This window comes from Bos indicus x Bos taurus, chromosome 13, assembly GCF_003369695.1.
Source record: "Bos indicus x Bos taurus breed Angus x Brahman F1 hybrid chromosome 13, Bos_hybrid_MaternalHap_v2.0, whole genome shotgun sequence".
Taxonomy (NCBI): Eukaryota; Metazoa; Chordata; class Mammalia; order Artiodactyla; family Bovidae; genus Bos; species Bos indicus x Bos taurus.
Window position 1 is genome coordinate 17,420,980 of NC_040088.1, and position 13,934 is coordinate 17,434,913.

At 36.2% G+C, this 13,934-nt stretch overlaps 1 protein-coding gene across 1 annotated transcript in view; it reads left to right on the forward strand.

Moving 5' to 3' along the window:
• RBL1 (RB transcriptional corepressor like 1) overlaps nt 1–13,934 on the forward strand; it is a 60,434-nt gene that overhangs the window by 33,077 nt on the left and 13,423 nt on the right. Inside the window, exons 16-19 of the mRNA XM_027558600.1 lie at nt 1,064–1,275; nt 5,587–5,763; nt 8,918–8,989; nt 11,451–11,541. Of these exons, the coding sequence (XP_027414401.1) occupies nt 1,064–1,275; nt 5,587–5,763; nt 8,918–8,989; nt 11,451–11,541 (552 nt within the window). The remainder of the gene's footprint in view (nt 1–1,063; nt 1,276–5,586; nt 5,764–8,917; nt 8,990–11,450; nt 11,542–13,934) is intronic.

Here is a 13,934-nt window from a genome sequence, read left to right on the forward strand (position 1 = left end):
TTTTGATGCATTTTTTTTTTTGAAATGGATAAAAATTTAAGAAATGTCTTACTGAATTATATCACATGGTCTTATTACTCCTGTATTTTCTCCTGAACCTGTATTTTTTTTCCTCTAGGAGTAGTTTTAGGTTCATGGCAAAATTGAGCCTTTCTTGCCATCAATATCCTGCACCAGACTAGCTCATGTATTACAACTGATGAACTTTCATTGTCACATCATTATCATTCTAAGTCCATAGTTTACGTTAGTGTTCACTCTTGGTGTTGTACATTATATGAATTTTGCAAATGTCTAATGACACATATCTACCATTATACTGTTATACAGAATAGTAACACTGCCCCTTTAGTTTTGTTTTGAATGTATAGAGGCTTTCCTCATTTTATTTCCTCATTTTATTGCACTTTGCTTTATTGAACTTTACAGATAACTTTTTTCTTTTTTTTTTAACAAATTGAAGATGTGTGGCAACCTTGTGTTGCCGTGTGATGATTAGCATTTTTTTAGCAACAAAGTATTTTTTAACTGAGGTACATACAGTTTTTGAACATAATGCCCATAACACACCCTATAGACTGCAGTATAGCAAAAGCATAATTTTTTTATGCCTCGGAAACCAAAAAATTCATGTGACTCATTTTATTATGATATTCACTTTATTGTGGTTCTCTGGAACCAAACTCTTAATATAAACTCTGAGGTATACCTGCACAGTTTTTTGAATTTTCGTATTTTATGGATTTACTACTCTCTTTGTTAGGACTTATTTTACCTGAGTTTTACAAATGAGTGCATTGAGCAAAAATTTTGTTTAGTGTTTAAAAACATCTCCTTTAGACCACAAAAGAGAACAGTATTATTGTTTCAGAGCAGAAATAGGAAACAAGAATATCATAACCTAGAATTAGTATTTTTGTGGCTTTCTTCTTCTAACATTTCGCACAGATAGATAGTAAACAAGAAGAGGGAGGGAAGGAAGAAGGAACGAACCAAGAAAGAAGTATTGACAACTTTTCTGGGACACATTTCTAAAACTAAGAACTCTTGCTTGTACATTCAGGTATTGCAAATGATGCTGGAGAGATCACACTGATACCAATTTCCATGAATACAACTCAGGAGTCCAAAGTTGAGAGTCCTGTATCACTTACAGCTCAGTCATTAATTGGTGCTTCTCCAAAGCAGACCCATTTGACCAAAGCACAAGAGGTACATCCAATTGGAATAAGCAAACCAAAGAGAACTGGGTCCTTAGCACTGTTTTATAGAAAGGTATGTGTTTTTATAGCATCTAAAAAGATCTCCTTTAATCAGTACAATAAAGATTGAGTAACAGGACAGCTTTGGCCTTTTTTTTGTACGTGGTAAAATATACATAAAATTTACTGTTCTAACCATTTTTAGGTGTACAGCTAAGTATCATTAGTACATCCACGTTGTTGTGCAGCTTCCACCACTGTCCATCTTGAGAACTTTTTCATCTTCCTAAACTAATTCTGTACCCATTAAAGAGTAACTCCTCATTTCTCCCCTTAACCCCCAGTCATCATTCTAATTTCTGTCTCTATGACTTTAGCTACTCTAGGTACCTCATGAAAGTGAAATTATACAATTTTTGTCCTTTTATGGTGGGCTTATTTTACTTAGCATAATGTCTTCACAGTTTATCCACATTTTTGCATGTGTCAGAATTTCCTTCCTTTTTAAGGCTAATATTCCATGGTATGAATATACCATGTTTTGTCTATCAATTCATCTGTAGATGGATATTTGAGTTGTTTCTGAACCTGCCTGCCAGCGCAGGAAACAGAAGAGACGTAGGTTCAACCCCGGGTCGGGAAGATCCCTTGGAGGAGGGCTTGGCAACCCACTCCAGTATTCTTGCCTGGAGAATCCCATGGACAGAGGAGCCTGGTGGGCTGCAGTCCATACGGAGGCACATAGTCGAACAAGACTGAAGCGACTTAGCACATGCATGTAGCTTATGGTTATTTTGAGTGAGTAATGCTGTTATATTGATGTGCAGATATCTAAATTTCTGCTTTCAGTTCTTTTGGGTATAAACAGAAGTGGAATAGTAATTCTAAATTTAATTTTTGAGAAACTGCCATACTATTTCCCATGGTGGCTGCTGCTGTTGCTGCTGCTAAGTCGCTTCAGTCATGTCTGACTCTGTGCGACCCCATAGACAGCAGCCCACCAGGCTCCCCCGTCCTTGGGATTCTCCAGGCAAGAACACTGGAGTGGGTTGCCAACTGGAGTGGAATGGCAACCCACTCCAATATTCTTATCTGGAGAATTCCTTGGACAGAGGAGCCTAGTGGGCTGCAATTCATGGGATCGCAAAGAGTCAGACACGACTGAGTGACTAACACTTTCACTTAAAAGAACATTATGATCTTGATGAGCTGTGTTTGGACTCAAGTTCATAGAATTTGATTCCATTTCCTGATATGACTTAGGTTTCTTGCCAACTTCATTTGCATAACTTTAAGAAAGCAGTTGGAATTTACAGGAACTCCACTGTGTTATATTGCTTTGAAAATTGAAAGTGAAAGTTGCTCAGGCGTGTCTGACTCTGCAACCCCATGGACTGTAGCCTGCCAGGTTCCTCTGTCCATGGAATTCTCCAGGCCAAAATACTGGCTTGGATAGCTGTTCCCTTCTGCAAGGGATCTTCCCAACCCAGGGATCAAACCCAGGTCTCCCACATTGCAGGCGGATTCTTTACCATCTGAGCCACTTTAGATTGAGTTTATTGTGGCACAAGTACATCTTAGATCTTATGTATAAGTTTAAATTACTGAAGATTTATTATTAAGATTTTGGGGATACTGTGGGGAGTCTACACAATTTTTATCATAAATCTCATTTGTTACCTGTAAGATTTGACTAGTCATTATAATCCCTAAATTGTTTTAGTATTAATGCAGAGATTTAATGTAGAAACAATTTCTATCCTGCCTTGCTTTTATAAGTACCTTCAAGCTTCTAATAAGACAGACATGTTAATCAGATATTTGTAGCCAAACATGCTGCTGCTGTAAAATAAATCCCAGAATTGGGAGATATCTCTCCAGTCCACTCTATAACTAGTAGCTATCTAGCCCATTCTTAAAAATTGTAAATGAAAAAAAAAGGCACTGTTTTTTTGTTTCTTTCTCTCATTGTGATTAGAGTTTAAGGCTTAAAATTTTTAAGAAATTCATTTCTTTTTCAGATTATTTTTTGATGCAAATTTATTTCCTCTATCTAGTCTTTCTTAGAATATTTCTTGAGACATGTGCTCTTTTTTCCACCTCCCACTACCTTTTCTACTCTATCTCACCATCCCCATTCCTGCCCACTTGTGCGTAATGCCTGTTTTTAAAGGAGAGTTACAAATGTAGTATTTCCCCCATTCATTTCCTGTTTTTAATTTTCAAAATAACAAATTGCTGCCTTTGATAATGAATCTAAGATTGACAGAAATAAGGCTTTATAAATTTTTAGTTCTGAATTTATTTCAGAATCTAGCCTGTCCATTTCCTTTCATTTAATTATAGCTTACTTAGAAGCTGCTGCTGCTAAGTCGCTTCAGTCGTGTCCGACTGCGACCCCATAGACGACAGCCCACCAGGCTCCCCTGTCCCTGGGATCCTCCAGGCAAGAATACTGGAGTGGGTTGGCATTTCCTTCTCCAATGCATGAAAGTGAAAAGTGAAAGTGAAGTCGCTCAGTCATGTCTGACTCCTAGCAACCCCATGGACTGCAGCCTACCAGGCTCCTCCGTCCTTGGGATTTTCCAAGCAAGAGTACTGGAGTGGGTTGCCACTGCCTTCTCCTACTTAGAAGCTTAAAAAAAGTTTTATTCTAAAAGGGAATTGAGATGTTCATATCTAATAATGAGTTCAAAATAACCATTTCTTGAGTAAATTGCAGCTGTTATCCATGCTGAACTCAGTGTGATACTGGGTGTCCTATGCCTGAATAGAATTTACTATGAATTTTTTGTTAGAATTAGCAGCCTTTCAGAGGATGTATATCAGATTAGCTTCAGAGAAGTCATTGGGTTAGCTTTGTAAAAGATACTTAACAAGTAGTAGTACCTAATCCTTCTAGCTGGGGCTATATCTGTTATCTTCTCCTATCATGAATGTAAAGTTCCAGCATGTTTCCCACTGCTCTGACCCCAGTGGTTCCTATTTATTTCTTGACCAACTAGACCAGAAACAAAGGGATGGAATGCAGAGAATGAGTTTGTTATAAAATGAATCACTGGTGGCTTTGGAGTCAGCTTTATCTCTCTATCAGATTAGTGTATTAGGTAGTTAAAATTAATTTTAAAGCTCTAATTTGTAAATTTTTTTCCCTCTCAAAAGATATTTTGATGTAAAGAATGCCTTACTCTTTTATTTTTTCTCCTGAATGTTTAGATTTAAAGCCTTAGTTCAAACAGAATAGTCTAGTTTAGGAGTATCACAGTAAGGTTACCAATTCTTAAAATAACAAAACAGAATGCTTTTTGAATGATCAGAAATCATTTTAGAATCTTTCAGGACCTTTGAGTCATTTTCATTAGTATCAGTTCATACAAAGACTCTGTATATAAAAGATTAAACTGAACTGAATTTACATTGAACTGAATTTACTCTGATATGTTTAAAAACAACTTGACAGAGACAGACAAATACTACATGATCTCATTTATATGTGGAATCTAAAAAACAAGCTCATAAATACAAAGAGCAGGTTAGTCGTTGCTAGGGGCGAGGGAGTGGGTGAAATGGATGGATGAAGGGAGTCAAAAGGTACAAACTGGAAGATATAAGTAAATCATGGGGCTATAATGTATAGCATGGTAACTATAGTTAATAACACCATATTGCATATTGAAAGTTGCTAACAGGATAGATCTTTAAAGTTCTTATCACAAGAAAAGAAATTATAAGTATGTGGTGGATGTTGACTTATTGTGGTGATCTTTTCACAGTATGTGTCAATAGTGAATCATGTTGTACACCTGGAACTAATAATGTTTTATGTCAGTTGTATCTCAATAAACATCAACAGTAAAATCTGGTGTCTCATTTACTTAACATTCCTTTCATGTGCTCATAAAAACAATGTAGAATATAGGGGAATTTTTTTAATGATTTTGCTCTCAGAGTCATTTTTGAAGTCAAACATTTTAGTGTATTATGTGACATTTTAGGCTTTCTAGCCATTTTACCTGAACCAAAAAAAGAGACTTCTGATTTCTTAAAAAGTTATATATTTATAATGGTCATAATGCTCATAAATCAAGCCATTTAGTTTTAGTATTTATCACTTTACATAGTTCACAGCATAGATAGAATAGCACAAAGCATCTTTTCCCAAAAATTGTTTAGGCTAGTTTTACAAAGAGAATTTTGTTTTAATATATTTTATTTAGCCACAGCAGTGAACTGATACTGTAAAATAGGTATTTTATGTAATTTAATGCATCAGCAGCCTTAGGTGTTTATTAATCTTGACCAAAAGCCCATCTTCATGGTAAGACATAAATTTGAGAAATTATTGACTTGTTTTTTTGCATCAATGTGCTATGTTTCGTCTTAGGTCTATCATTTGGCAAGTGTACGCTTACGTGATTTATGTTTAAAACTGGATGTTTCAAATGAGTTAAGAAGGAAGATATGGACATGTTTTGAATTCACTTTAGTTCACTGTCCTGATCTGATGAAAGACAGACATTTGGATCAGCTCCTCCTTTGTGCCTTTTATATCATGGCAAAGGTAATGTATAAGGTGGGGGAAGCTCCTTGCTGTCCTTACCTATATTTGAAGCATGAGGTGAAAATCTGTTGCATTCATTAGTTTACCTTAAGTGCTATAAGCCAACAGTGCCCACCTTCATTAATTAGGTGGTAAATTCCAGCTAATGCAATTGCAGGCCATTTGTAGTAAAGTGGTTCTCCACACTATTAATAGAGAACCATTTCCATCTCCACCCCTGTAACACCTCTAATCTTATACTTTAAAGTAATAATTCTAGATCATTACGTTTTAAGTGAGTAACAGAGACTCAGAGCTGAAAGTAACTTGGCCAAAATTACACAATTAGTGACAGGCTGTGATCTCCTGATTCATAATTTGATGTAAAATAGCTTCTATACTATATTCCTTTTTAGTGATTTATTCCATTACCTCAGAAGAGCATTTTATTTTCTGGTTGCTACAACATGTTTTAAGTCATAAAATGGCATATCTTTCTTGTTTTAAAAATTCTAATGTGTCTATAACATTCATCTGTAACTTTGGTCTTGATCATATTGGCCACAGATCCTAGCAGATGAGCATGTTACAACCTAATTTTTCAGCTTCTTGAGGCAAAGGACATGTTTTCGAACTCATTTGTGACTTCCTTTTCACATTGCCTCTTTAAAATCTCTATACAAAATATGTATTAATAAATATTGTTAATTAACCTTTTTTTAAGTTATTACTATTTTTTAATTATTTCTCTTAAGGATACCAGAACTCTAAAAACCAGCCATGGGTTTCTAATTTAGAGAGTTAATTTCCTTCTATGGTTACAATTTTTATGCATTTATTCCGGAACCACTAGATAAATACAACACAAAAGACCACATAGTTATTCCCCTTTTATAGTCACATGCTACATTGGCATCCATACCAATAATGCTTTATATTTGTATTCTCTTTCCACTTTTAAAACCACACCTATATGCATATTTCATTTATTTTACCATTCTAAGAATCTCCAGGGAATTACCCAGGAGTCCATTGGTTAGGACTTTATGGTTTCACTCCTGAGGGCATTGGTTTAATCCCTGGTGGGAACTGAGATCCTGTAAGATATACAGCAAGGCCAAAAAAAAAGGAAAGAATCTCCGAAGTCCGAACACTAATGACAACAAAACCCAAAGTTGTCCCAGAACTGATAATACCGCTGGGTTTCCCAGCAGAAGCAAACTGCTTTGAGGCATGAAACACTCAACCCTTAAGCCATTCAGTATTCACATAAGTAAAACCCTTACTAAAGTAGAACTAAAAAAATCAAAAATTATAAAACATTCAAGGAAATGAATCAATATAAGTATGTCAACAGATAAAATTTAGAGCAGGTTAGATATTGAAAATTTTAGTTAATGAAATTATTGACCTCAAAGTAGGCAGTTAATATGTTTAAAAGGATTTAGTGTATACAAGAAAATTCATTTTATGAATAAAGACCAAGTTACTTTAAAAAGGACCCAAAAATTAAAAAAAATTTTTAAATAAAAAGGACCCAAAAGATGTCAAAAAGAACTGAAGGAAACTTGGAATGGAAACCCAGTGAAATTTGGATGGAAACAAAATTCCAACCCAAAAAGACTCAATAGATTAGAATACAGATCTGTGGAAATGAAAAAGCAATGTATCACATAGAGATAGAAAATACAAAAAAATTAAGAGACAGAGTGGCAAAACATTTTTTTCTTGTTCCCTTTTTCTTTTGTTCTCTTGTGATTTGATGACTAACTTTAGTGTTGTGTTTCATTTCCTTTTTCTTTTTATCTGTTGTAGATTTTTGATTTCTGGTTACTATGAGGATTTGCTATAGCAATCTATGTAGAAACAAGATTGTTTTAAGTTCCTCATCTTTACAAGTGCATTTCCAATATCCTGCATTTGTATTATCTCCTCATAATTGCTGGTTTTGATATCATATTTGTGTATGGATAATTTCCTACCTTTTGTGTGTGCTTGTGTATGTTTGCCTTTACGGGTGAGCGTATCCATTTGTAATTTTCTTGTTTCTAGTTGTAGCTTTTTCTATTTAGAGAAGTTCCTTTAGCATTTGTTGCAGAGCTGGTCTGGTGGTACTGAGTTCTGTTAGCTTTTACTTGTCCATAAAACTTTTGATTTCTCTGTCAAATCTGAATGAACACCTTACTGGGTAGAGTATTCTTGATTGTAGGTTCTTCCCTTTCATCAGTTTAAATGTATCATGACACTTCCTTCTGGCCTGTAGAGTTTCTGCTAAGAAATCAGCTGATAAACTTATAGTTCCCTTGTATGTTGTCATTTTTCTCCTGTTGCTTTTAATATTTTTTCTTGGTCTTATTCTTGTCAACTTGATTACTGTGTGTGTCTTGGCATGTTCTTTCTTGGATTTATCCTGCCTGGAACTCTGCAATTCCTGGACTTGAGTGAATGTTTCCTTTCCCATGTTAGGGAGGTTTTTCAGCTATTATCTTTTTGAACTTTTTTTCATATCCTTTCTCTCTCTCTTCTCCTTCTGAGACCACCCCTATAAATTCTCTTCCACAGCAGTGATTCCCACCATTCTGTCTTCAGGTCACTTATCTGCTCTTCCGCCTCAGTGTTCTGCTAGTGTATTTTTCATTTCAGATGTTTTATTGTTTATCTCTGTTCTCCAGTTCTTCTAGGTCTTCGTTAAACGTTTCTTACATCATCTTGATCCTTGCCTCCATTCTTTTTCTGAGATCCTTGATCATCTTCAGTATCATTATTCTGAATTATTTTTTATGGAATGTTGCCTATATCCACTTTTAAATAAATACGTAAAAACTAATAAAACTGAAGACTACAGGAGAGTCAGCAGATCTGAGTTTTCTTATGTTCTTTTTTATAAAGAAAGGCATTTTGTGGTTTAAAAAAAATACATTTTCAGTAGAGTTATACCATAACAATCTTAGTGCTTTTGATTAATGAAACTATCTGCTGAGTTCCCACAGGCCACAAAGCCTGAACTTTTAAGGTAGTAGAAGTCATAAATGGTAGTGGTTTTTAGTTATGGAGTGGCCTGGGGTTAATAGCTTTCTGCAAGACTGCTCTCAGTGCCAACTGGTAATTGAAGTTTTTGTTTAGAGCCATTTTTCTTTTAAAAGCAATTGATGAATGAGGTTTTTATTTTCCTTAGGTAACAAAAGAAGAAAGAACTTTTCAAGAAATAATGAAAAGTTATAGGAATCAGCCCCAAGCTAATAGTCACGTGAGTTACATTATTTTTCCTCCTGTCCCGAAATAGATTTGTACTATTTCTCTGCTGATAAGTCATATAAAAGGTAAACTTCTTTTCTAGGTTTACTATAGATATTTGGTTTTATGGATACCATTAAACTTGAGACAATTTTAATCAAAAAAGTTTCAATAGAAGCCAAAAATCTTGCTGTTTCTGACTAATCTACATATTTGCATGTACTTCTCACACATTCTCTTATTCCATGTGTCCATTTGTTGAGTGGGGATGTTTTTCACTAGAAAATCTAATGAAAAATATTTATAATAATAATATTCTTTAATTATATGAGATTTGATTCTCTGATGATATTTAAATCCAGTGAAATTTGAAGATATATTAAGTCAAGTTTCTTTTTTCCATTTGCTAAGAATCTTAATGTTTGTATCTTTGAATTTGAATAGATGTCAGTCATTTTTTATATAATAGCCCTGGTAAGAATTCTATACAACATTTCAGTCATGGAAATATAAAATGTTAGCATAGTGGCCTGGCACATGGTAAGCATTTAATAACTGTTAGCTCTACATGATTTTTATTGTTGTTCTGAAGAACACAGGATTAGTTTACAGTAAGGCTTTGGCCGTTCAACAGCCTGATTGCTCTAAAGGAACATATTGGCCTCCTCTGTGGCCCCAGTGATCTGCCATCTTAGACTAGAAGAGAGAAAATAGTAGCTGAGATAACCCTGGCCCCAGTACTAGTATCCGTACCCTTCTGTAGGAGAGCCCCACAGGTAGTTTCACTTCTTTACTGAAGCCCCAAATACACTGCTAGCAGTATAGAGATACTAGAAGAGCCAAGTATAGGCATTTCTTATATCCTGTGATAGACTAGAAGAGGCCTGGTTTCTGGGCCTCTTCAGAAAAATCGTTCAGGAACAGAGCTTAGAGAGGTTCAGAACATCCCTAAGTTCATTAAGGCAAAGTTAATGTGGGTCAAAATTGGGTCAGGGGATTTCCCTCATGATCCAGTGGTTAAGAATCCACCTTCCAATGCAGGGGACATGGGTTTGATCCCTGGTAGGATAATTCATATCCCACATGCCGTGGGGCGGCTAAGCCCATGCACCACAACTAGAGAGCCCACAATCTGCAACTAGTGAGCCATGCACTCTAGAGCCCATGCTTTGCACCAAAAGAAGTCCTGACACGCTGCAGCTAGAGAAGGCCAGCATGCCACAACAAAGACCCAGCGCAGCCAAAAAAAAAGTCATGCCACAGCTTCCTAAAAATTCTCTCAATACCATTATCCATAGGATGAGGGAGAATGGGCATGCTTTTCAGTTACCCTGGAGGTTAAAAACAGTTTAGGAGCAGAGAGGAGAACACATTTTCATGTGCCCACCTGAAAAGACTTGGTATGGGATTGGAACAGGAAAGCAAGCCCCAGAGAGATCAAATGAGTCTCACGTAAGGAATTAAAGGGAGGAAGGAATAGGCTCAGATCTTTTAAGTAGCTTTTAATTGGCAAAACTTGCTCATCAGTGTTTAGTTGCTGCTGACTTAATTCTTCTAATTTGTAACCTCCTAAATGGCATATTTCAGGTGGTAGGCTCTGCTTAATAGCTCCTCTTCTAAGATGTTTGCAGTAATCTACAGGCTTAAAGCTCAACATTCAGAAAACTAAGATCATGGCATCCGGTCCCATCACTTCATGGGAAATAGATGGGGAAACAGTGGAAACAGTGTCAGACTTTATTTTTGGGGGCTCCAAAATCACTGCAGATGGTGATTGCAGCCATGAAATTAAAAGACTCTTACTCCTTGGAAGAAAAGTTATGATCAACCTAGATAACATATTCAAAAGCAGAGACATTACTTTGCCAACAAAGGTCTATCTAGTCAAGGCTATGGTTTTTCCAGTGGTCATGTATGGATGTGAGAGTTGGACTGTGAAGAAAGCTGAGTGCCGAAGAATTGATGCTTTTGAACTGTGGTGTTGGAGAAGACTCTTGAGAGTCCCTTGGACTGCAAGGAGATCCAACTAGTCCATCCTAAAGGAGGTTAGGCCTGGGTGTTCTTTGGAAGGAAGGATGCTAAAGCTGAAACTCCAATACTTTGGCCACCTCATGCAAAGAGTTGACCCATTGGAAAAGACTCTGATGCTGGGAGGGATTGGGGGCAGGAGGAGAAGGGGACGACAGAGGATGAGATGGCTGGATGGCATCACTGACTCGATGGACGTGAGTTTGAGTGAACTCTGGGAGTTGGTGATGGACAGGGAGGCCTGGCGTGCTGCAATTCATGGGGTCGCAAAGAGTAGGACACAACTGAGCGACTGAACTGAACTGAATAACATCTTGCCCTTAATTATCACCCTTACAGACAAATACTTTTTAATTGGCTTGATATCTTGCTCTTCTTATTTTTGTTTTGCTTAACCTGTGCCTGTTTGTGACTCAATAGTCCTTTATTTCCCTTATGACCTATAGGTCTATAGAAGTGTACTATTGAAAAGTATTCCAAGAGAAGTTGTGGCATACAGTAAAAACCTGAACGGTGATTTTGAAATGACAGATTGTGGTAAGTTGCCCAATTTAGCATTCTATATGTAGTATACCTTTGGTTATATATTTGGTTACATACTACAGTGGGTGTCTTGGAGTTACTTATGTAGGTGGGGTGGATAATGCATGTGTGTTTTGAGAAGAAACAAGTGACTTTGAAATAAGTATGGGTCAGGTACCTCCCTCCACAGAGATTGTGTATAGAAACTATTAATTTATCCTCTGTTTAATTGTGTTTTAGAAGTTTCCTAGTATACTTATACACACTAATATTGTATATACTTGTACACATTTATTGTATAAAAGACACAATAAAATTCAAAACTAAATCTGAATGACAGGAAAAGTAAGACAGCTGTCAGTGATCTGCCCGGGAAGACAAGGAAATGTCCTGTTCATTAATAAGTGTATTTGATATTCTGCCACCATCAGCAAGGTCACCTTGTTCCACCATCATGCTAAGACTTAAGACTCTAGTAATTTTTTTTAAAGAAAGAAGAATCAAATATTTGGTATTCATATGTTGATAAATTATGAAAAGGCCTCTTCTGCCTATATCCTTTTTCTTGTCTCATCTTTCCATTACTTAACGTAGACGTATGTGTGCATGTGTACATAGGTACTGTAATTTATTTAATTCCTCAATGTGAGGCATTTAGGTTGTTCTAATTATATACAGCTTTGTGAGGAACATCATTGTAAATTGGTCTTTGGTCCACATCCTTAGAGCAAATTCTTAAAGAAAATTGACTGGGTCAGAGACATTTTTTAAATTACCCAAATATCCATGATCATTATGGTGTCTACTGGGATCTTAAGTTTTAAGGTCTTAATGAAAAAATGCTTTAATGATAACGTCCTAGAATATGATCCTATTTAAGGCCACACAGGCCAAATTCAATTCTTTTTGTATAGATATAGACTAGAGATCTCTTCAAGAAAACTGGAGATACCAAGGGAACATTTCATGTAAGGATGGGCATGATAAAGGACAGAAATGGTAAGGACCTAACAGAAGCAGAAGAGATTAAGAAGAGGTGGCAAGAATACCCAGAAGAACTATACAAAAAGTCTTAATGACCTGGATAACCACGACGGTATGGTCACTCACTAGAGCCAGACATCCTGGAGTATGAAATCAAGTGAGCCTTAGGAAACACTGTATTAATATGAACAAAGCTAGTGGAAATGACAGAATTCCAGCTGAGCTGTTTAAAACCCTAAAAGATGATGCTATTAAAGTGCTGTCAGCAAATTTGGAAAACTCAGCAGTGGCCACAGGACTGGAAATGATCAGTTTTCATTCCATCCCAAAGAGAGGCAATGCCAAAGAATGTTCAAACTACAGTTGTGCTCACTTTACATAGTAGCACGGTTATGCTCAAAACCCTTCAAGCTAGACCTCAGTACGTGAACCAAAAACTTCCAGGTGTTCAAGCTGGGCTTAAAAAAGGCAGAGAAACTAGAGATCAAATTGCCAATATTTGTTGGATTATGGAGAAAGCAAGGGAGTTCCCGAAAAACTTCTACTTCATTGACTATACTCAGGCCTTTGACTATGTGGATCACAACAAACTGGAAAATTCTTAAAAGAAATGGATGGGACTATTAGACCAACTTACCTGTCTCCTGAGAAACATGTATGTGGGTCAAGAAGCAACAGAACTGGACATGAAACAACTGACTGGTTCAAAATTAGAAAGTAGTAGGACAAGCCTGTGTATTGTCACCCTGCTTATTTAACTTCTATGCAGAGTACATCATGCAAAATGCTGGGCTGGATGAAGCACAAGCTGGAATCAAGACCGTCAGGAGAAATATCAGCAATCTCAGATATGTAGATGATACCACTCTAATGGCAGAAAACAAAGAGGAACTAAAGAGCCTCTTGATGCAGGTGAAAGAGGAGAGTGAAAAAGCTGGCTTGAAACTCAACATTAAAAACAAACTAAGATCATGGACCCAGATTGCTTTGGCAATTATGGGTCTTTTATAGTTCTCTATAAGTTTTAGAATTTTTTGTTCTAGTTCTGTGAAAAATGTCCTGGGTAATTTGATAGGGACTGCATTAAATCTGTAGATTGTTTTGGGTAGCATGCCATTTTAACAATATTCTTCCAGTACAAGAGCATGGGATATCTTTTCACTTCTTTGAATCATCTTCAGTTTCCTTTATGAATGTTGTACAATTCTCAGTATATAAGTCTCTCACCTGCTTGATGAGGATTATTCTTAAGTTTTTTGTTGTTGGGTTTTTTTATTTTTTGGATGCAATTTTAAAAGGGATTGTTGGATTATATTCCCTGTTTTGATATTTCATTGTTAGTGTAAAGAAATGCATCTGCCAATCTTCTTATTTTAAGTATTTCTAATTCCCTCAACATAGACTGATTTTTAGGATTAGGCATA